We start from the raw sequence: 24,464 nt of genomic DNA, 5'->3' as shown, positions 1-24,464 counted from the left end.
CCCAAATTTAATACTTACATATGCTCCGTTTGGCTTGTTAAGTACACCAAGGAGTGGCTGAGATGCCTGCATCCCGTGTCAGAGTGTCAGGGTTCAGGTTCCAGCTCTGCTTCCGATTCCAATTTCCTGCGAATGCACGCCCTGGGAGGCAGCAGGGGAGGGTTTGAGTAGCTGAGTCCCTGCCACACATGTGCATGGTTCTGGCCCAGCACTGACTGTTGGCCGGTGTTTAGGGCTCAAAGTAGCAAATGAGAGATCTCACAGTCTGTCTCTCTGCCTTACACACACACACACACACACACACACATCTTTTTAAGTAAAAAAGAAAAGCAGAAAAGCAAGATCTCTCTCTCTGCCTACTTTTTTTCTTCAAAGATTTTATTTATTTATTTATTTATTTATTTATTTGAAAGTCAAATTTATAGGAAGAGGAATTTTTTATTGGCTGGCTTACTCCTCAGATGGTTGCAACTGCCAGAACTGAGCGGGGCTGAATCCAGAAGTCAGGAGCTTCTTGCGGATCCCCCATGTGAGTGCAGGGGCCCAAATATTTGGGCCATCTTCTACTGCTTTCCCAGGCACATTAGCAGGGAGCTGGATGGGAAGTGGAACAACCAGGATATGATTGGTGCCCTTATGTCATACTATGTCACAGCTCTGGCCTCCCTCTCTCTCTGCTTTTCAAATAAATAATATAAATACATGAAAAAATGCTAATGAACAGTTCATGTTTCAGATTCTCCTTTCCCAATTGCTTATTTCCTAAACCTAGCCCCTACTTCAGGAAGTCAGGCAGGGCTTCCTACATTGGAGCCCACCTTGCAGAGAGGAAACGATCTAAACAGAAAGGAGGGTGTCTAGGGATGTGGCAGAGCAGATGGGACAGTGTTTGTCTCTGGCCCCCATGCTCAGCACGAGGAGGTGGGACTGGGCTATCCTCCAGGAACTATGTGCGCAGGAGCCGGAAGCTTCTGTCCGCAGCAGGTGTGTGGAGGCCCTATGGAGGTGAGCACTGGTTGGGGAGGAGGACCCCAGGGGGTATCTAGGAGCACAGCCCTCACCTCCTGTGGGTCTTCACCTGCTGCCTGCGTCTCTGTCAGCAGATAAGGCAGCTCTGGGAAAGAGGATTAGGTGGGTCGCCTGGCAACCAGAGCTGGCCTCACCTCCCCCGGGACTCACATACACACCCCACAAACACCAGCTCAGCCTCCAGTCCTTTCTCTAGTGTGATGTTTTTTTCTCCAAGAAACTTCTCAGGCATGGGGAGTGCATTCAAAGAGGAGGGCAGGGAGTGCTGCGGGGGTCGTCTATCATCTCCGCCCTGCCCACCTTAGTGCTTTTCCCGGCAATGCTTCTGCTTCAGGCGCTCTCATTCCTGGCCAGCAGGATCCCAGCTACAACCACTACCACGGTGTGCTCCAGCAGGGGCTGACACCAGAAAGCCAGGTAAGAGGGTAGGATGGGCAGCGACTCTTCAGGAGCCCAGGCTAGGCTGGGTTAGCCCTGCTTGTGGCCTGGACCTGGGAGGGCTGGCAGGCCAGCAGCTAGGGAGCACTTGGGGCCAGGGAAGCTTCTTGAGGCCTCATTAGGTGGGTCCTGTAGGGTCCTTGACATCACAAGCTGCTCTTTGTTCATGAACTTCTGAGAAGCCAAGGCTTCTGTCTATTTGAGGACCAGTAAGACCCTCAGGGACGAACCCAGCTCCAGCATTTGTTGTAGTGCAGGAATAAGGAAGGGGAGCCCAAAGCTGCAACTCTGTCACTGGTTTGAGAACCACAGTCTGAGATCCTCTGAGTGACCTGGCCCTGTAGGGGCAGGGCAGGGCAGGGCTGGGCTGCAGCAGCCACCACTATGTGCAGGTGATGGGGGGGCATCCCTTTGACTGGTAAGAGTATGACTCTCCAGTAGCATGTCTAGGAACACAGCCAGTCAGGGCTGTGCAGGCTGGAGCTCCAGAGGGAAGCGTGCCCAGATTTTGTGACCCCCCAGAAAATCAACAGGAGTCTGAAGTCATGCAAATGCATAAGGGCAGTTTATTCAGGTTAACCTAGGCTCCCAGCCATCCCCCCACCGCCCCCAGTCCAGCAGAGCTGGGGGACAGGGGCAGCTGCAGCCGAAGCTGCAGCAGAACAGCAGGACAGGAGAAAAAGAAAGCGAGGTTGAACAGCACAGGGTTCTTACACATTTCAGGCCTATTCCATATAATTATACAGTCATGACTGGTCAATTTATCTGTTAACTTTCGAAAAGAGCAAGTTGGCAGGCTTGTATTGTTGGGTTTGAAGCAAGCAACTTTCAAAACGTACAAACTGGTGGGCTATAGGATACTGAGCAACTTATCTAACAAGCAAAATAGGGGCCTCCTGCCCGAGGAGTGGCCTGCCTACGTGACCTGCCAGGTGTCCTGCCAGGTGTCCTGCCGGGTGTCACGTACAGACTGCCAGGCCTGGAGTTCACACAGCTTCCAGCCAAGCAAGCAAGGCGGAAACCACAAAAGCAGAAAACACTTAGGTTCTTCACAGGCTGGACTGGGACAGCAAGTCTGGGCTGTGACTATGGGATCAGGCTTGGGTTTCTTGGGGACCAGCTCCTTGCAGAGGTGGTCAGTAGGATCTGACCTCTCATCCCTCCCAATTTCTCCTCTTCATCACCGTGATAAGGACTGACTGCCATTTTTCCATCCATCCATCCATCTTATTAAGTGCACCCTCTGTGCCAGCAGATTCAACAGAGTTCACAGTCTAGCCTAGTTGAGCAGGCGGGGGTGGGGAGGGCAGGAAGGACAGTTGGGAGAGTGATACAATATCATGTTGTCCTGATGACAGGCTCTGTGCTGGCCCTGGTGATGGTAGAGGTGAGTGCCACTCCAGTGGGGGCAGCTGCAGGGGGGAGTGGATCCCTGAGATGGGTCCTGGGAAGTGAGCGGGGGTATCAGGCAGGCAAAGGACCCAGATCAGCCCTGGGGGATGTGGGGGGGGTGGGGGATGAGTCAGACCAGGCTTGTAGGATTACAGGGTTTCTTTGATGCTGAAGAGAAATAAGGCTGATTTATAACCTGTGAAGTTGGCCTTGAATCTTGGAAAACAGGGCGGGGAGGAAGATTAGAAAGACAGAGCAGAGTGGGGGCGCCTACTGTGAGGCCTCTTCCCAGCCAGCCCCCGCCCAGGGAAACCTGGAGCAGGTATGGATCGGCCCAGAAGTCACAGAGGCCACTGGGGCAGTCCTGTGCAGACACCAGGCTCCCAGCCCACCTGTTGGAGCCAACTCCACAGGAGGGTGAGGTGAGAGGGGGTCCCCTGGGCGTGGGTCCCTTTATACTGAGACATCAGCCACTGCAGGCTGCACCTGTCCCTCAGTTGCTGGCTGGTGCTCGGGCAGGGCCTGGTTGCTCATTAGAGGCTCCTGTGGGCATCACAGCCCTGCTTCCAGCTCCAGTGGCAACCGCACCTCCTCCCCCACCCTTTATTCCCACCACTGAGACACCTGGTGCCTCTCTGTCCCCGACTGCCTGGAGCCAGAGACACCTTGTCCCTTGGGCCCGAGAAGCTTCCTAGTGTGTGTCTAATGAGCCACAGCTACTGGGGCGCCCCCCGGGGCAATGCACAGGACAGGGATGATCAAAAATAGCTCCAAGTGGAGACATGGAGGCAGGAGGGGGAGGAATGAGGAGGAAGTGGAGGAGAGAGCCACTGAGGGAACAAAGGACAGAGAGCCTAGGCTGGAAAGACGGTAAGCAGAGAGGCGAGAAGATGGCGTCATCCTGATCCCTGAGTGGATCTGCACCCCCTCTTGTGATGGGGGACCCAGCTGTCCCCAGCCCAGGACCAGAAGCCAGGGTTGAGGCACCAGGCCAGGCAGGTGGAGCTTTCCCTTTCGCGCTCCAGGTCTCCCTGTGGGTTTGTAAAAGCTGACCCTGTTCTCTGACGACACAGTGCAGTTCAGTGGACATAAAGGAACCCGGTTCTGTTGAGATTTGGGGTGGGGGGGGAGGGAGAGGTGGTCTAGTCCTCTTTGTTCTTCTGTATCAACATGGAAGATGATAACAGCTCCTGGCAGATCTATGGGTTTTCATGATTGTATCTTAGAGAGCAGCACACATGCTTTAAGGATAACAAGTTCAAAGACAATGACGTGATCTTGGCTGAAGATAAGGGCCCAGGTGCTGGGAGGGAGTGGCCGCACCGCTGCTGGCTCTGTGGCCCTCCCTCACCCCTGGGGAAACTGAAGTTACAGGTTAGTGGAAGTACAGGTGATATTGCTGGCCCGTGCAAGTTCATAAATCTGAATTCTCCCCAGGACCCCGGGTATCCCTGCCCAAGCTGCCTGGGGGCCATGCGCCATGTTGACTGCATCCAGCACACCCTGGTTCCAATTGAGGGTCAGGGCCTGGGTGCCCTGGGCCGAGTCATTGCCTCTAGAGTCCATGTGTCCCACCTTGCTGCCTCTCGGTCTCTACTGGCCCTCTTTACTCCTCCCTGCCACCATCCCTTCCCCTGCTTTGCCCTTAAGAACTTAATCAGACTGTCTGAGAGCCTCCAGGGGGGAGCAGCTGGCACAAGGGACAGAAATAGCTGCAGCACACCCTGGCAGGGTGGCAGAAGCGGGGTGGACACAGTTCAGAATGTTTTCCTGATTCTCTGGCAGGGGGAGGGGAAGGCAGGGATGAGGTCAGTGCTTCTGCCCCTCCCCCCACACCCAGGATGCCCGTGGCACTGTCTCCTGGCCTCACCCACCCCCACTCCATGGCAAGGAGTTCGCCTAAGGAAACGTGTTCACTTTCGGAGGGTTGTCAGTCTTTACCCGCCGCTGCCCACCGGGCAGACAGGGATTGACAGCACTCATACACACCCCCACAGCCAGTGCCCACACAGGCACCACACCCAGCCTCCTTATGCAGAGCTGACACATCCTCCAAGCCATGCTGGACAGGAAGGGTTCCAACAGCCAGAGGGAGGGGGCACACCTTGAAGGCCCACTTTGGTGTTAGCTGGGTTTGTTGCATCCCTTCCTTTCGTTGAAGTCATCAATCAGTCACAATTGCACTTCTGACAGCCAGCCACCAGGGCAGGCCGGCCATGGCGGCTCATTCACCTACTCATTCATTCATTCATTCACCTGGTCACTCAGGCATTCATGACATTTCCTTGAGCAAGATCCTATGGAGTAGGATCCTATGACAATGCGTTAAGGCCCCACTCTCACACCTGATGCTCTCCTATGTGCATCTTACCCGCTCTCACCTGGCTCACGGTGGGTCCCCCCACACATACCTGGACCCCTCATTTCTCCCACTGTCACCCACACAGCTTCTCTGGCCACTCCTCTTCACCCATCAATCCTGACTCGAAGTCCCCAGTCTTCCTCTTCCCCCACCCCAGCCACAGTCCCTTCTGCCCCTCCCACTAGCGGCTTTTCCTCTTCTACATGAATGAGTGTTGAATGGATGAAGGAGGGGTAGGTTGGGGTTTCCAGGATAGCATTGACCCTGCCCAGTACTAAGTTCAGCAGCGGGCTGGAGGCAGGCCGAGAGCCTCTGTTCTACGTGGGTGTGTGTGTCCAAGTCACAGGGCTGTGTGCAATGTTTCCTGCCTTGTTTTCACTTGGTTCAATCATCAGGGTGCTTTTCAATCGTCAGATGTTTGTTCATTGCCTTGAGGGAGCGCTTGGAGGGCACCACGTTTAGCCCCACTGCTTTTTTGCTTCCTACAGTCCTGTGCTGTCTTACAGAATTAGACACGGTTGCTCAGAGAGGTGAAGCCACCTACCAGAGGCCGCCCAGCTCTGAGGACAACGTGGATCTCCCCACCTGGATCCTAGTTCTCTTCCTCTCAGTTAATCTCCAGAGGTCCTGGGAGGAGCCCCCTTCCGCCCCGAGGGTCATGTCCCTCCTCGCGTGGCTGGGGTGGAGTGAGGCCCCTTCGCGCCTGTCGTCACGGAGCCCGGCTGACATGGTGCTGGAGACGCTCATGATGGAGCTGGCGGGGCAGATGCGTGAGGCCGAGAAGCAGCAGCGCGAGCGCAGGCAGGCGGTACGCAAGGTGTGCACGGGCGTGGACTACAGCTGGCTGGCCAGCGCACCGCGGCCCTCCTATGACCTCAGCCCCGGCGAGCGGCTGCAGCTGGAGGACGTGTGCGCCAAGATCCACCCGTCCTACTGCGGACCCGCCATCCTCCGGTAAGCTGTTTGCAACATACTTGCTCACTTGCTTGCTGAGGCTAGGATGGCTGCAGAGGTGCAGACTAGAGGCCTCCAGAACCCGAGTCAGAGGTGTGCGAGGAAAGAGACAGGAAAAGGAATTACAGAGAGGTCCCAGGTCTGGGATACAGGATCTAAGGGAGGCAGGGGGTAGCTCCAGGAGACTGGTGAGTTTAGGTGTCTGTCCATTGTCCCTTGTACATCCATTTGAAAGGCAGAACTACACACACACACACACACACACACACACACTGATCCTTCAGCTGCTGGATCACTCCCCAAATATCTGCAACAGCCAGAGTTGGGCCAGATGAAGGGGCAGGGTGGAGGGGAGCGGAACTCTGTCTGGGTCTTTGTATGGGTAGCAGGGGCACAAGCACTTGGACCATCATATGTTGCTTCCCCAGCACATTAGGAAGAAGATGGGTTGGAAGTAGAGCAGTTGGGACTCAAACCCACTTTCTAACAAGGAATGTCCACCCTGCAGGCAGATCTTAACCCTCTGTGCCACAACAACAGCCCCTACTCAGTTAGCATAGCTCACCCCTTCAGTTCCATGTTACCATCTTGGATCTTTGGTGGCCATCTCTCCTCCACTGGTTTCATGTTCCTGTTCTACACAAGGGGTGAGTGTGAAAGGCTCAGAACCACCACCCCACCCCGGGAATAACACAGCATTCACACCTGGGATGCAACCCTGCTCCTGCACTTTACCGTGACCATGACCTTACCAAGGCCTGGGCGCCTGTCACCCTGTCTCAGCTAGAGCAACGTTCAAGTTGGGAAAGCACCCAAGCAAGCCAGAGTAATTCCTAACCCATCGCGGGCCTCTGTGCGCATGCCTCTTTGTAAAGGGGCACAAGGCAGTGTGCACCAGCCCTGCCCAGCCCTGCCCTTGAGCCCTGGTCTGTGCCTACACCCACTGTGTACCTGAGAGCGCCCAGCCCTTATTCTCCAGCCCCATCCATACTCCTCTGGGCTTCTCTGGCCTCCTCCTCCTTTCTCTGCGCTGAGACTCCTCCCCTCCCTCATCTGTCTGCTCATTCCCTGTGAAAACCTCCCAGAACCCTGTTGGGGGGAGGGAGAGGGAGAAGGGGCGTGTACTGGGGGGCAGTGGAGAGGGCGTCTCAACCATCTGCCAGACCTGCTAAGTGAGGGGGCAGGCTGGGCACTGGCTGTAATGTCCCCATGGTCACACTTCCTGCCATGCGTGACCCTGCTGACAAGGGCTAAACACCTTGAACACAAACAGACATTCATTCCTGAGCTCTGGGCAGACATCCCAGGACAGGGAAACAGCTTGGGGGCATCCAGGAGAAGTTGTTGCCTGAGGGCTGCCAGGTTTTTCCAGGGGTATAAGCAAGGGGTCCCTGTGCATGGCCCAACAGCTCACCCTCACCCAGAGGGTGGTGGGGCTATGGAAGGAAAGGACCCAGAGACCACAGGGCCGGCAGGTAGAGAGGGAGGGGGGAGGGCCAGCCACAAGGCCTGCCAGAGACCTAGGAGGCTGCCAGACAGGCACTGCCTCTGCCAAGTGTCAGCTGTGACCCCAGATGCAGACGGGAAAGCTGAGGTCCCTGGAAAGCAGAAGGCAATGCAGAATTTGAGGTCCAGGCAAGCTGTTGCAGAAGCCAGGCAGGAGACTGTCTTCAGGAGCAGGAAGGGAGGGGACGATGGCACCAATTGGTCGAGGAGGTGGGGCGCACTGAGGAGCCCTCAGGGTGGCCGCAGCCCCACACAGCCCAGCCCGCTCCCTTGCCCAGGTTCCGCCAGCTGCTGGCCGAGCGGGAGCCTGAAGTGCAGGAGGTGGCCCGGCTGTTCCGCACCGTGCTGCAGGAGGTCCTGGAGAGAATGAAGCAGGAGGAGGAGGCCCATAGGCTGACCCGCCAGTGGAGCCTGCGTCCACGCGGCAATCTGGGTACCTTCAAGACGCGCGCGCGCATCGCCCCCTTCGCCAGCGACATCCGCACCATTTCGGAGGACGTGGAGCGCGACGCGCCGCCACCGCCCCGCACCTGGAGCATGCCTGAGTTCCGGGATCCCAAAGCCGACTGACTGGAAGACCCTAGAGGGCTTCCTCCTAGACACCGTGAGGTGGAGCAACCTGGGCCCTCTCCAGGGGCACTTCCTCCGGATCCTTACCCATCTTCCAGTCCTGCCTTGTTTGACAAGCCCTGGCGCCTCACCCCAATTTCAGGACTGTGCCGCTCACCTCCTCCCCTCCCCAGGGACCTGTGGGATGGTGTCCCTTCTCTGCGGGTAACTTGGCTGATCCTCTACTGTAGGTGGTTCCAGCCCCGTAGGCCCGCAGGGCTGAGAGGGATCCTGGCAACTGTGGGATCCACTGTCCGCACCTAGGGAACAGAGAAACCGAGCCAAGGACATGTTCCTCCAGCTGCACCCGGCAGGACGAGGTGGATCCTGTACCCACAGTCTCCACCCCAGGCTTTGAAGCCAGCTGTGCTGGGACAAGTCAGCCCTGCCAAGGGGTGGAGGGCTGATGGGGTGGAGCCAACCTGCCCACTGTCCCACCCACAGCCTCATCTCCTGGGCTCTGACCAGCCCCCCAGGTTCTTCCCAGCCACCTTCTAGACCTGCTGTGCTAGACGCCTGACTCTGTGCTCCAAGGCTGCCCCTCTCTTTGGTCACATTTGCTCTCTGGCTTTCTACAGAAAGCGATGCCCAAACCTCTAACTGACCTTGTAGCTGGGTGAAATGTTCTATAAATGGATCCTACGAGCACCGCAGATCCTTCATTTTCTTTCTTTGCTTCCGTCCTTTTTTCGTTCCTTCCTTCTTTCAGATTTATTTTTTCTATTGGAAAGGCAGATTTACAGAGAGAAGGAAAGATAGACAGCAATCTTCCACTGCTGATTCACTCTCCACTGGCCGCAATGACTGGAGCTGAGCTGATCCGCAGCCAGGAGCCAGGAGCGTCTATGAGAGCAGAAGCCCAAAGACCTGAGCCTTCCTCCACTGCTTTTCCAGGTTGTTAGCAGGGAGCTGGATTGGAAGTGAAGCATCTGGGACTAGAATTAGTGCTGATATGGAATGCTGGTACTGCAGGTACAAGGTTAGCCTGCTATGCCACGGTGCAAGTGGATCTCAATAGCCATCTCAAAAAAGTGTCAGAAGGAGGGCGAATGACAGGGGAAACCTCCTATATTCACTGACCGTGGCTAGTGGAGAAAACGTCCTTCTGTATCGAATTGGTTTTGGGTTCCTTTCGCTTGAGTCTGGATGGAGAGTCAGACAATGGTAGAAACTTCCTACCTGACACTGTCAGGATGAGTTGATGAACTTGTGAACATAATTGCTGGGAGCTGAGAACCACATAAATAAAAACATACAGCTTAAACATCCTACATAATTTATTTGAAAACATGAGAGAGTTCATTTCATTGCCCAAGCTTTGGATGTAGCTCTGAGCTGGTCTCACTTTTTGTGGCAGGTCGTTTGATGGGGCTCCTACATTTGAGTTGTATTGGTTCATGTATGTTTTGGAACAATAAGGACAGAGGCATAAACAAGTAACAGAAATCGCTGTTAGGTAGCCGGGTTGGTAAGGGAAGGAGTGTTGGGGAGCTTGCTGGGTGCCATGGGTGTGGTCAGCCTGGGAGTGAGCCAGAAGGAGCGTGCAGGAGCGTGCGTTCCCCAGGAGGGCGTGTCAGGGAGGCTGGCAAAGAGGCCACTGTTGTCCTCATCCCGCCACCTTTCCTGTCCCTACAGCAAGTTCACGGGAAATGTGGATCATGAAAAACCCAAGCATGGACCTCAAAACTGCTTTGTACCTAAATAATCTTATATTTAAAATGAATTCTTTGAGAGGCAGAGCAAGAGACAGGAAGTGAGCATTCACCTGCTGCCTCGCCCCCAGATGCTGGCAACGGCGAGGGCTGGGCTGGGGCCACAGGCAGGAGCCAGGAATTCAATCCAGGCCTCCCACATGGACGGCCATTGTGGGCGCCTCATTGGGAAGCACTGTTACAAGCAGTGGCTTAGCCCACAGCACCACAACACTGGATCCAGAGATTTCTCACACACAGCTGCTCTATCTTCCACTATTAATCCCAAAAACAATGAAAAGTAATTCATACCATCTGGTACCTAGTCCACACTCACATTTTCTTAACTACTTCCAACACTCGATTCTCCGAACTTATTTTTAAAAGATTTATTTATTTTTATTGGAAAGTCAGATTTACAGAGAGAAGGAAAGACAGAAAAATCTTCCATCTGCTGGCTCACTCCCCAAGTGACTGCAGTGACCGGAGCTAAGCCGATCAGAAGCCGGGAGCCGCTTTCAGGTCTCCCTCTTAGGTACAGGGTCCCAAGGCTTTAGGCCAACTTCTGACACTTTTACAGGCCACAAGCAGGGAGCTGGATTGGGAGTGAAGCAGCCGGCACACAAACTGGCACCCATATGGGATCTCAGTGAGTACAAGGAGAGGACTTCAGCCACTAAGCCATCGTGCTGAGCCCTGAATAAAGCTTTAATTAAACCCCCACATATAGACAAGAAAGATGCAGTTTGGTCATAGAGTGTTATTTAATTCCACAATAAAGGATTGCTTAGACAGAGAGCTCATGGCACATGCCATATTATGCATGTGTTGACATGCAGGAAGTTAAAGACCGCACACCAACCATATGCAAATTAACCTAAAATTGCTGCTGTCAACGTCACTTAATTAGAACTCTCCCGCAGCAACCGCAACCCTCTAATACTTTGAAAAAATGTAAAAATGGGACGATGACAATTGTCTAATTTGATGCTTCAGTTGATGAAGCTACTTGCCACTCATGTTTTATTTTCTGACACATCCTTGCAATAACCTTCTTCCCTTTTATCAACATTTCAGAATAAAACACTAAAACTTATAAAAAAAATAAGCCAGGGGAACTCTCAAGAATTCCAACAATTGGTAATGAAAAATATTTATGTTTATTTCTCATGCTATCCCTCCTCCTCCTCTTCTCATCTTCCCTGCCCTTCTACCCACCCTAGACTCTCAGCTCCACCTCATTCTGTGTGGTGGAGTGGATTATTTTTAGTGTGCTCTTGTTATGCGGTGCAGTCAGTGATAGTGGGCAAATGAAATTTGGCTGGGTCCCCTATCCTCTGTCCTGAAGGTGGGTCCTAACAGCAATGGAGTGATAATTCAATCCTCAATCACTGCCCCCATGTCCTAATTTAGCCAGGATATTGGATACAGACAAGTCCAATCAGTCTGGGCATTTTCAGCTACAAGCCCAGTTCCTGTTCCTGCCCATCCCAATGAGCGCCAATTAACTCCTTAACTCACAACACTTAGGTATTCATCAGTGGTTAAGGGGTTCTATTCGCTCCTGCCCACCTGTGACTCACCTATCAACTGAGAGGGGATGGTAACCACTCCCTTCAAAGCCCCTTTAAAAGGCCCAGAAAGTAGGGGCTCTCCCCCGGCTCTCTCGTTCTTTCTTTCTGGCCAGGTGCTTCCATTACACTAGCACCTCGACTATTGGCTGACCCAGGACAGGTAATCCCCTGAGCATGGTCCCTGTGTGCCGCTTAGATAGAGCAATGGTTATAATAATGTTTCTGGTTTGTGTGTTGTCAGGAGTTCCAGGAGGGGTGAGGCCTAGCAGTAGTGGGATGTGGGCAGAGAAGCCAGGGAAAGGTGAATGTCTACAGCTTTGTAAGTGTGTCCAGGTTCTTTGTAAGTGTGTCCCGGTTATTCATTGCACATCTCTTAGGATAACTTATATTGTTGGGGAAGCTGGGACATAGGTCTTCAGCTTAATGGATGGACTTAAGGATGATGACCATTTGCTCCTTTTGGGATTATGATTGGTTGGATTATTATTGGTTGGATTGCTGTATGGACTTGTGACTTGCTGTTGTGCTCTATTATCACCAAGTTTGGTTAATAAAGACTCCTTAATAAGCCTTAGACATGTCTGGTGTGATCTCGCTCACACCCTGCAACAGTCTCAGCTCCCTACCAGTAGGAACGATAACTGTTGGAGCTCCCACGTGACCCCAGTTTAGTCCTCTCAACCCATATACATTAAGCCCAGAGAAAGATCTGGTAGGAGAGCATGACTGTGTGTTCACAGAACCTTCTTCATTCTCCTGGGCTCACAGCTAGATGGAATTCATGACAATGGCCATGAGACTGAGTTAGGTTGCTGGAAGTTCCACTTCTAAACTTGCCTTATTTAAAACCTCCCCAGAGTGAGTACCTGTCCTCTCTCCCCATGTGCTGGCTGAATGGAGGCGACTTCAAGATCTGGGAAGAGGGGAGGACCACAAGAGACAAGCAGCCAGGTCTGGAATGACCACCTGTAGGGCCACGTTGGACTGAGGTGAAGTCCTGCTGCAGTTCTGTTTGTTGCACAACTTTGGCAGCTGCTGGTCTGTACCCGCACACCCTTTGCCCTCTCCAGGGTGTCTGCCACCGCTGGAACAGGGGCTGTTGCTGGGGATGGGCACCATGACTGGCCTAGCTTAGGCCATGTGGACTTCTCGGGGCCTGGGTCGCCAGAGCACAGACACAGCGGGATCTCCACAAAAGAAAAGGGAGGTTCTGTTTGCCCTAGGAAAATGAATCAGACAGTACAAGAGCAGTGCCCGCCCCCAAATCAGCTTCCGGAAACATTTTGAACCCCTGAAGTCTGCGTGATGTACCTTGTGAAGATCTCAGGAGCTTCCTAGTAAGACGGTTCTTTTTCTTATTGACAGTTGCAGCTTCAACAACCTGAAGTTGCCTTTGCTCCGGTACCAAGGCAGTTCGTAGAAGTTTCCACCCTACCTTTCTTCTTGTCAAGGGTCACACAGAAGGCTCCAGGCATAGAACAACTAGAAATTCCCTACAGCTGCCTAACCCCCTGGGCCATCTCATCCTCCACCCACACATAGATACACAGGGAGAAATACAGCCAGTCCCCTTGGTCCCAGGATGCAGTCACTCACTGTCACCTGCTCTCTGGAGAACTGGTCACTTCGATTTTTTCTCTCTGCCACCCTGTCTTCTCTACCTGGAGAGAGAGAGTTTAACAGTACAGATAAAATGGCTGAACATTCTGTATTATGGCTCAACAAAACATTTCTCTCACTTAGGTCTTCACAAATCATTCCCTCATATCCGAGATAAGCATAGCCACCCTGTCCACCAGCCAGTCTTGTGGGGAGGTCAAAATAACACCAAAGACAAGCTATAAAGGAGCCCTCAGAGTGAAGGCCTTCTGAGTGTGTGGGACAGTCTTCCCTGCTACTGGACACCCTGGGGGTCTTCTTCACCCTCCTTCTGCAGGAGACCCTGCATTTTTAATTTAATTCCTGTTCCGCACCTCAGTATTTTAGCTCTGAGGCTCTCAGAGCGATGAGATCATCTGGGAATTTTTGTATCTGCAGGCACCAAGGCCAACCCCAGGCTAATGAAACCAGAAGCTCTACATGGCATCCTGACCTGAGTTTTGCTAAAGTTTTCTGAAGGATTCCGCTGTGCAGTAGAGGCTGAAAGCCATGGCTTCAGATGATGGTTACTGAAGGACTTAGGAATTTTCCCAGAATCTAACACATTCCCCAATGATTCCATTTCAATAGGAGAGGATGTAGTTTGCAACTCCTACCATGCCCTTCTATGATCTTATTTTGGAGAAGAATAACTGCAAGGCTATTGACCACATTCATGTTTATGACCTCTGATAGGTGTGTATCACCTTCTTAGCAGCTGTCAGATGGTTAGAGACGGCATGTATCCTGTAGAGAAGGCTTCAGATTCCTTTTTATAGCAGCCGGAAAGCTGGAGAGGAGTCTGGAGAGGAGTCCTTGGTCTGAGCTGTTTCCTATAAACTGCAAGAACACAAGTACCTGATGTCTGAGTGAACACTATTTTCAAAACACTTGGAGAGATAAAGAGGGCGAAGCAGACAGAATGGTAGGAAGAGGGAGGGGTGGAAAGTGAAAGTTGGAATTCAGCAGGTACATGTGGCTGACCGTGATGGGTTACCTGTATTTTCTTCCGCCAAGTGGCTACACTTCACAGTGTAAAGGAGAGTGGAGAGTGTGCGTGCTGCCCTTGTCCTCAGAACAGGTCACTGGCCACGCGCTCAGATCTGCTGGGCCTCAGATCACAGGCAACACGCTGGGCAGAAAGCCATCTTCTAACACAAACCAGTCCTGGGAATCTGCAGAGCCCGTGGACGCCCCCTGGTGGTCGTGTGCGGTTCGGCCCGAGAGTCCATGTGGCACCCTCGAGGACCAGCACCAGTGAAGCCACAGAGCCGAGACCCTGGGCACATCCTGCCTTCCTAGCAGAGAGAGCTTCCTCTGCCGATGTGCCTAGCATGGCTCTAATTGGGACGAGAGGCTCTGGCAGCAGCTGCCACAGCATCCTTTCCAAGTCACCAAAGTAGTGCAACTGCTGTGACATCTACAAGCTGTATGACCTGGCCATTTAGCTTTTTAAAAAATGTATTTATTTATTTTTATTGCAAAGTCAGATATACAGAGAGGAGGAGAGACAGAGAGGAAGATCTTCCATCTGATGGTTCACTCCCCAAGTGACCACAACGGCCTGAGCTGAGCCGATTCAAAGCCAGGAGCTAGGAGCTTCTTCTGGGTCTCCCACACAAGTGCAGAGCCCCGAGGCACTGTGCCGTCCTTGACTGCCTTCCCATGCCACAAGCAGGGAGCTGGATGGGGGAAGCAGGGCTGCCAGGATCAGAACCGGCACCCATCTGGGATCCCGGTGTGTTCAAGGCGAGGACTTAAGCCACTAGGGCACCGCTCCGGGCCCCCATTTAGCTCTGTTTCTTCACTTCAGTGATAATATTGGCTTGACACCGTTGTGGTGATGATTCACTTGAATAAAGGCAAGTACATTTCAATCCAACACAAAATGGGTCCGAGGGCCTTTATATGTGCTCAGCAGCTCCTTGCTGTGGCCTGGGCAGGCTTCGACTTCCCACAGGATCATCTGCCCTCTGAGCCCTAAGGGGCTTCCCCACCCATGGAAGGCTGTCTCCCCAGGCAACTCCAATAACCAGGTTACATCCCTTTCCTTCCATCCACTGGGAGGGAGTTAGATGCGACCTCAATTTGCCTACATCAAACAGTGCATCACCGACAGTGGCAACAAGAAATGAACTCCTGTTTAAACTGTACTCTATGTGCCAGGCACACAGGGAGCCCAGGTACAGGAAGATGAGCAGGTGTTTTTGTTTCCATTCTACAGAGAGGCAAGCTGAGGTTTACACAGGTTGCTATTTCTCCAAGCGTGTGCAGAACCTACCCAGTGCAGCTCAGGAGCAGCAGAGGCCTCCCTGGCGTGGACGGGAAACTGCTGCTTTCATAACACTGTACACTGTGAACAACTGAGTCAAATTGCAACTGCCAAAAGCACAGTGCAGGACGTTAGTGCAGCTCCCTTTGCCTGGACAGTCTGAAGCTCAACAGCAAATACTTAATGCCTCTTTTTTTTTCTTTTAAAAAAAGATTTACTTATTTTTATTGGACAGTCAGATATACCGGAAAGAGGAGAGATACAGAGGAAGATCTTTTGTCCACGGATTCATTCCCCAAGTTCAGCAACGGCCAGAGCTGAGCTGATCCAAGGCCAGGAGCCAGGAGCCTCTTCAGGTCTCCTGTGCAGATGCAGGGTCTCAAGGCTTTAGGCTGTCCTCGGCTGCTTTCCCAGGGCACAAGCAGGGAGCTGGATGGGAAGCAGAGTCGCTGGGATTAGAACCAGTGCCCAAATGGGATCCCAGCATGTTCAAGGCGAGGACTTTAGCCGCTAGGCTGCTGTGCCCGGGCCCATACTTGATGCCTCTTAACTCAGTCCTTCCATAGTCATGAACAATTGAATGATCAATTCCAGCCCGATTTTCACTGCAGAGCTCTAACGGAGAACACCCAGAATTCATTATTCTCCCTGTGTGCTCACTTAGTTGCTATCTCTTACTCTGCGAGACTTTTAGATTTCACAGACTTAATGACATAGAAAGATTATCACTAAAAGCTTGGGCAACCTGGGAAGGGTTGCCACCTCTGGCGTGGCTGCCTCCTATCGGCCCACTTGCCCAGAGTAGCTAAGACGCCTGAGGACACACACCTCCTTAGCTGGGGTGTAGGGTGGGGGAGTCTCCAACTGGATCCACACCGGATATTGATGTTTCCGCTAGACATGAGGCTCTCCACACGACTGGTGGTCACAGGCTGGATCTGAAGGGAATGTTCCTAGAGCAAGTGTTCCAGGCAGAAGTTTAATTAATGTGTTTATGTAAAGGCTGAGTAACAGGAGGGAGAGACAGAGAAGTCTTTCATCACTCCCCACATGGCTGTAACAAGCGGAGCTGGGTTAGGCCCAAGCTCAGAGTCTGGAACGCCACCGGGGTTTCCCGTGTGAGTGGCAGGGGCCAGCTACTTCTGCTATCTTCTGCTGCTCTCAGGTCAGCAGGGAGCTGGGTCAAGAGTGGAGCCGCTGGTCTGGAACCATCGTCCGTACGCAATGGCAGCCTCACAGGTGGTGACACAAGTCCACCACAACATCAAGCCTGAAGGGCCTGAAGGTTTGTTACTATCCGGCTTTAGGAATTCCAAGATGTCACATCGGTTCTATTTGGTTCCATTGCTCAAGCAGGTCATTATGGCCAGCCTACTTTCAAGAGGAGGGGAAGGAGGCACAGCACTAGATCAGGGCACTCATTCTCTAAGCAACACTGTTGGTTTTTTTTTTCTCTGTAAATATGAAAAATGCAATTTTGATACAAATCTATTTCATGAAAAGAAAGACTGCAGAGGCTGGGATTGTGGCTTAGAGGGTCAAGCTGCTACCTGTGACGCCAGCATCCCATATGGGTGCCCATTTGTGTTCTAGCTGTCCCATTTCCAGTCCAGCTTCCTGCTCATGCACCTGGGAAAGTAACAGAAGATGGCTTAGGTGCTTGGGCCCCTGTCACCCACAGAAGAAGCTCCTGGCTTCAGACCAGCCCAGCCAACGCCACTGCGGCATTTGGAGAGTGAACCAGCAGATGGAAGATCTTCCTCTCTCTATCTCCCTCTCCTTTTGTAACTTTCCTTCCCCCCCTCCCCCAGTCCACTTTATGTATTTCAGGGAGCCAGGGCATTATGTGCCACAGGAAATCCAGGAAGGTGGTCACCTGCAGCTTCTGGCTGAGCTGCTGGAAGAGCCACTCTGGGCAGTTCAGAGAGAGCAGAGTTCCGTGTGCCTGAGCGCTGTCCCCGCCTGCACTGTGCACTTTACCAGTGTAGGGCTGCAACTCTTTCCAAACATAATTTTTTTTTAAGATTTATTTTTTTTATTTCAAAGTCAGATATACAGAGAGGAGGAGAGACAGAGAGGAAGATCTTTCGTCCGATGATTCACTCCCCAAGTGACCGCAACGGCCAGTGCTGCACCAATCCAAAGCCTGGAACCAGGAACCTCTTCCAGGTCTCCCACGCGAGTGGAGGGTCCCAAGGCTTTGGGCCGTCCTCGACTGCCTTCCCAGGCAACAAGCAGGGAGCTGGATGGGAAGTGGAACTGCGGGGATCAGAACCGGCGCCCATATGGGATCTTGGTGCATTCAAGGCGAGGACTTTAGCTGCTAGGCCACGGTGCTGGGCCCTTTTTTTTTTTTTTTTTAAGATTGTGTAAGAGGCTTGTTATCAACCTGCACTATCATAAACTCTTTAAATGTTTTGGGGTTTTTTCTCTAGCTGATCTATTACAGTTTCGTATTCCAAGGACAGTAAATCTTGGTTGCTATTGTGAATGTTTTCCATTTTGATTCACCCTTTAATATTTTAAGGTGCTCTTGGGGTGTGTGTGTGAGAGGGCTCACCTGTGCTGCTGTAATGGCTAAGATAAGAACCCCCATCACCCCGGAGAGGCAGCAGGCAATGGCTAAAGCACCCACTCCCTCCTGCTCATCCGGGAGACCTGGCCTTGGCTCCTGGCTCCTGGGCATTTGGGGAGATGGTATCCTTCCCATCACCTCTCAAATAAAACAAGAAAAAATTGAAAACAAAACAGAAAACATTTGATCTGCCTTTCCAATAAAAAATAAGTAAATCTTTTTTTAAAAGGAAAAAAAAAGCTTCAACTATGAAAACCTGAGTTTTAAATGGTTAGTGATATGGGTCAGCTAAAACAGACAACAATGACAGGGCCAATCATGAACTCCGCAAAGATGCCGGCTAGGGTGAGGCTCTGGGAAGGCTGGGAGCCTCTGGCCTGTTTAATGTTGTCTGCTTGAAGGCATGCTGACTTCAGTAACTTTCACCTTGTCTGCTGAGATGTTATTGCTTTTAGGATGAACAGCTTGCTACCAGTGACCACCCTGCTATTGCGCACGTAGCATGATTTTTGTACATTTAACTATAAAAGCCTTGCTTCGCCTTCCCTTGGCACACTCTCCTGCGAGATGGTTGCCGCCCTGCTCCACATGAACTCACTTTCCTTGAAAGGTTGCAGACTCTGAATTCTGATTCACAACAGGTTAGACTTTGAGACGGACAACAGAAACAAGGATTTATAATGGATGGGTAGAAAGCACTGGATGTGGAAATAACTAACAGCCAATTTCCTGGATTGGCAACTTGTGAATATTTATTATTGAAGACAAGAGTGTTCAGCAACTTCCAAAGCACTTAATATCAGTTAATTAATTATTATTAATAATTTTACATCACTTTTGTAATAGTTGAGGCTTATTTGTGAGTTTCCAATCCCACAAAAAACAAAATCCTGTGAAATTTTTGGTTATCTCTGACTGCATAGTTGACCACTTATCCTAGTGGGGTAGAACAGTTTACAATGAGACACAACACTTTGTACATATTAAATATGAATTCCTATTGTTTCTTTACTTTTTCTCCTTAAACATGCCTAACTTATTCAGACTTTATTACAGTTTTTAAATTTCCATTAGAAACCAACAAGACATGATGGTGTAGTGTTTAGCCTGTAAGTGTGTTTCTTCTCTGGCACAGTTACTGAGCCCCAGTTGCCTCTCCTGCTGTTCTAAGGTGGCCTTTGCCGTTTAGACTGGCAGCGCTCACCACAGCCGGGCAATGAGTTGGACGAGGTACCTTCTGGGCCCCAGCCAGTGCAGCAGGAAGCGGGGAGAGGGCTCTGCCATTACAGGTGCCTGACTAAAGCCAGGCAGAGCAGAAGCTTTAACTCTGCGTTCAGAACATGCATTATTACAACCAGGAGAATACTCAAAACTAGGAAATCAGGCTAAGTGGTTAAGGAGTGGCCGCACAACCTGCTAATGTCATGTAAGAGCAGCCTTAAGAAACTTGCTCAGCTGTCAGCTCCCTGGAGGGTGACGCTTGACGGAGTGAGCACTGCCAGGGCTTCCTCGCCTGCGCTGCTGCCCCGTTGGCCTTTAACCGACTGTATGTCTCCCTCTCCCCCAAACTACAAAAAGCAGCCAATTCTTTAATTTGATTACTTGATTTTGGTTTTTTTTTTTCTTCCTGGTTCTCTTACTGCATACATCTTTGTCAGAACTGTGTCTTTTAAGTTGATGTGAATTTTTAGTCTTTGTAAGCCAAGCAGGAAGGACGACATTTCCAGTCAGTAACCAGTAAGTCACTGATTGAATCTGCGTGTCATGCCGAGTGTTAAGAGAAGACTCAGCAGCGACTCCAGGACAGGCTGGCGTTGACACTTCACTACCATGAGGAAGATCGGAGAGAAACCCTGCTTTGCATGTTATCCATACTAAGAGCTGAAAAGTTAGACTTTTTCTTCTTTCACAGGATACCACGGACTCATCCCTGACATTGTGTGTAACTGTTACGTGCTGGAGATTTTAAAGGAAGACAAGTCATTTGCGATCATCTAAATCCTTGTAATATTTGGTCACTAGGTAGCAAATTTCAGCTGCTCATTTAACTAACAGAAGCACACAAAATAAATAACAATTTGTGACAGGATGCTTGTGTTAGATTCATGGTTTTTAAGAAAAATTTCCATGAAAATGACTCTGTCTTGAACTCATTACAAAACAAACATACATGTGCTGTAGGGATTATTCAGAACTTTAAGTGCATACTGAAAAAAAATGTTTTATGGAATATATAAGAATTAAAAAACTATCTCTGCAAACACTTATCTTGAGGCATTTTATAAATACTATCAGAAACAACCTTACCTTTTATCTAGGAAATAGATTCTCTGTTTTTAAAACCCTTTATCAAGCATTAATTATATAATTTGATAAAATTTAATTATTTATTAACAGATTTTTCCTGGACTTTGTTAGTTGATTATGTGGCAAATGACACCAATTATATCAGGGAAGTCAGTGGTAGGCCACTATCGGCTACTTTCAACTCATCAGAGATTTCTGCTGAGTAAGAAAACTTGTGTCCTGCCAAGACTGCCTGAACTCTACCCCTCTTAGTCTTACTAGTGGGGCCTGGGGCTAAGATCCAGACTGAATTCCAGGCTTTGACCTTGCCTAACTTCTGATGTAAATAAATTAATTGTAAAAATAAATGTATGGGGCTAGAGCGGTGGCGTAACATGCTCATCATCTGCTTGTGATGTCCCCACTTCTGGTCCAGCTCCACTGCCTGTGGCCTGGGGAAGCAGTGGAGAATGACCCAAAGCCTTGGGACCCTGCACCCACGCAGAAGATCTGAAAGAAGCTCCTGGACATTTGAGGAGCATGATTTTTGTACATGGAAGATGGAAGAGATCTGTCTCTCCTGACTCTGCAAATCTGCCTTTCAAATAACAATAAATCTTTCAAAAAGTAGTGCAATTTAGAAGTGGGTTTCTGGGACTGAATCTTGGCCTAGTGGCTTACGCCGTTGCTTGTGATGTCAGCATCTTACACGGGAATGCCCGATTCCCAGCTGCTTCACTTCCCATCCAGCGTCCCTCCACTGGTGCACAGCCACCCAGGGAGGAGCGCAGCCACGGTCCCCTGGTCCCAGGATGCAGTCACTCACTGTCACCTGCTCTCTGGAGAACTTGTTTACTTTGGTTGTCTTTTTCCCCTGATCAAAGGTCTCTGCTTGTCTTTTATGGGCAATATTTTGTGATCTAACCTAAACCTTACACTTTATAGCTGAGGAAACAAATCTAGTACTTAACCCATCTGGCCAAAGTCACTCTTGTACAATCTGTTTTCTATACAACCAAGCTGGCATTTACCTGCTATTTCATATGGTCTTGTGACAGATACTGTGGCTGTTCCTCCAGGCCAGGAACTCTAATCCTGCCCAGAGGTCTTTGACATCCCAATTGCCTTTATTGTATTATATAACCTAGCTACTGTCTGCTTGCTGAAAAACAGTGAAGGTGGGATTGGGCTGGTTAGTGAGTGTTAGGATAGGGGAGTGTTTTTATGGAAACATAAGCATACCTTGGAGATATAAAATATTACTAAATTTAGAAAATATACATTAAAAATTTTTATTTATTTTTATTGGAAAGGCAGATCTACTGAGAGAAGGAGAGACAAAAATTTTCTATCCGATGGTTCACTCCCCAAGTGGCCACAACAGCTACACCTAAGCCAATTCAAAGCCAGGAGCCAGGAGCTTCTTCCAGGTCTTCCAGGCAGGTACAGGTTCCCAAGGTTTTGGGCCATCCTTGACTGCTTTCCCAGGCCACAAGCAGGGAGCTGGATGGGAAGTGGAGCTGCAGGGATTAGAACTGGCGCCCATATGGGAACCTGGCATGTTCAAGGTGAGACTTTCGCCACTCGGCCACGGTGCCGGGCCCAAATCTTTTTCCTTGTCAAGCTATGTTCTTGAAGGACAAGAATTCACCAAGCAGAGGAGTGGATGAGGATGAAGAGTATTTCAGGTCAACAGATAGGACAAGTTCAGACAACTGTCCACGCAAAGTTGGAAGAATGTCAGGAAGGGAGGCTTGCGGGGAGGGCAAGGCTTCCTTCCATGAGACGCAGAATCACGGTGTGAATGAGAATGGGGAGTCCGCCTCAGATTCTCCCTAAGAGACCTCAGCAGGTGACAGTGTGGAGGTTGGACTTGAGGCAAAACTAAAAATCCAACAGCTGTGAGTTTAAAAATAAGGAAGGCCTGAAATAGGACAGGAGTACTCAGTAGACATAAGTAGTAGAAATAATTTTCAGAAATGATTTGGCACCCAGGTGGGTGACGTGTTGGGAAGGTGGGATGAATTCTCGGAATCATACATAAACTGGCTTAGATGATGTCATACTCTGAGGTAGAAGAGAATTAAGTAAGCAGGGAGATTTGTACTTGAGTTATGGTAAAGCCAATCTTTAAGTACCTGAGTTTAAAGATTGGTGCTTTGCTGAAAGACTCTATAGCTTAAACCCAAAGCCAGGGCTAGCGAGACTGAGGAGGGAGCAGTGGGGGGTGATCCACCTGGGGTGCAGTGGGGGTGATGGCTGCTCCCAGGGTTGACCCCACCTTCCCACCTTCCCTGGGACTGCTCCAGCTGACCCTTCCATCTCTAAACACTAGGCAGGTTTTTCTTTTTCCTCCCATAAACTGTACCCTGCCCCGGTGATGTCTTCCCTGGGGTCTCCCACTGTGTGTTTGCATCAAGCCTTGACCTCCAGCTCAGAGGTAAGTAAGATTGAGACCCATGTCTCCAGCAATGTTTTTTTCAAGAGTTTCATCAAGATTTTTTTTTAAGATTTATTTATTTCAAAGGCAAAGTGATTCAGAGACAGACACATAACACACACACACACACACACACACACACACACACACCCCATCTAGGAGAACAGAAAATGTCAAGTGCCTTGTCAGAGGATGGAAAGCAGGACAGGTTGAACCACTCTCCTGACCAAGCTTTGCAGCATGTTCCTGAGCCCGTGGATGCTCTAAGGTGGACTTGGTCAGCTAACAGAGCTTAGACTGTTTTTCAACCCGGGTGCAACAAAGCTGACAATGTCTAGGAACTATCAAAATCACTCAAGTAACACCCTCGGAACACTCTTCCCATCAGGGTCGCTAAGGCATCATCACATGACTGTCCTCCTATCCCCAGGTGCTGACGTAATCTAACAGCAAGGAGCAGGGTCCTCCCCCTCTTCCCCTGCAGACACATGAGAAAAAGAAAGAAGAAACAAACTGAAATATTTGTCCCTCCCACCTTCCTCCATCCTCCCCATCCTCACAGGAGACCTGCATGGGTGTGCATTTCTCTCAGCTATGAAACAACGTTAAGAAGTAAATTAACACACACTCACACGAGACAGAAAGACAGAGAAATCTCTTCCATCCATTAGTCCACTACCCCAGGCTGAGCTGCACTGAAGACAGTAGCCCGGGACTCCATCTATATTGTCCATGCAGGTGACAGGGGTCCCAAGTGCCTGGGCCTTCATCTGCTGCCTTTCCAAGCACAGTATCAGGACGCTGGGGCTCCCACTGGCACTCACATACGGGATACAGAAGTCCCAAGCCAGAGTTTAATTCACTGTGCCACCATGGCCACCTTTCCAGCCACTTTTTAAGAGCAAAGAGGCAGTTGGTATACAACAGTTATTCAGGGACCACGTGACAGATTTGTGCCATGCTGTTCCAGTTACACTCAGGACTGGCACTGTGAATTTAACGTAACTTGTTTCTCTGGAAATGTCAAATTTGTAGATCAGACATCAAAACACTGACCTATTAATGTACATGATGTTGCATCCACTATGGCCCTTAAATGCCCTGCTCATTGATGGTAATTCCCTTTTTGTACTCATTGTATTGTTTTCTTCTCACTTAGACCAAAATGGAAATTAAAATGTAAATCATGTTGCTGCAGAATAACTTCAGATCCTAAAAGAGAAAACAGTTTACATGGACCCAGTGTGTGTGTGTGTGTGTGTGTGTGTGTATATAAAATATATATATATATTTTTGTGGAAAGGAAATGAAAGAGATCTCCCATCTGCTGGTTTACTCCCCCAAAGTCAGGAGCTTCTTCCCACACGGTGCAGAGGCCCAAGGACTTGAGCCATCCTCCAGTGCTTTCCCAGCTCATAAGCAGGTAGCTGGATCAGAAGCTGAGCAGTTAGGTCTCAAATCGGTGCCCATATGGGATGCCAGAACTGCAGACAGAGGACTAGCATGCTACAGCACTGCGCCAGCTAAAGGGATCTACTTAAAAAAAAAACAACTCAACTCTTTTTTGTGTGTGTGAAAAACAAATGGTTCTACTCTAGAATGTCATAGTCTGTGTGCTTATTTCATCACAAATTTTCATGCTGAAGGGACTCAGAACTCTTAAACAAACCATGGCATGACACATACCTATGTGCAAAG

At 50.3% G+C, this 24,464-nt stretch overlaps 1 protein-coding gene across 2 annotated transcripts; it reads left to right on the top strand.

Moving 5' to 3' along the window:
- The first annotated feature begins 5,879 nt into the window (after window positions 1-5,879).
- Window positions 5,880-8,961, top strand: RD3 (RD3 regulator of GUCY2D). 2 transcript variants are annotated; one of them, XM_004578669.2, is made up of 2 exons: window positions 5,880-6,175; window positions 7,960-8,961. In XM_004578669.2, the coding sequence occupies exons 1-2, from the start codon at window positions 5,880-5,882 to the stop codon at window positions 8,249-8,251; spliced, it is 588 nt and encodes a 195-aa protein (XP_004578726.1). In that variant the 3' UTR covers window positions 8,252-8,961. The 2 variants fall into 2 exon arrangements, with proteins under 2 accessions (XP_004578726.1, XP_058525720.1); XM_058669737.1 differs by having other exon boundaries at window positions 5,880-6,105; window positions 7,960-8,196.
- Window positions 8,962-24,464: the final 15,503 nt, after the last annotated feature.

Source organism: Ochotona princeps, chromosome 10 (assembly GCF_030435755.1).
Source record: "Ochotona princeps isolate mOchPri1 chromosome 10, mOchPri1.hap1, whole genome shotgun sequence".
NCBI classification, from domain to species: Eukaryota; Metazoa; Chordata; class Mammalia; order Lagomorpha; family Ochotonidae; genus Ochotona; species Ochotona princeps.
The sequence above is the reverse complement of the archived record's forward strand: the minus strand, read 5'-3'. Positions and strand labels throughout refer to the sequence as shown.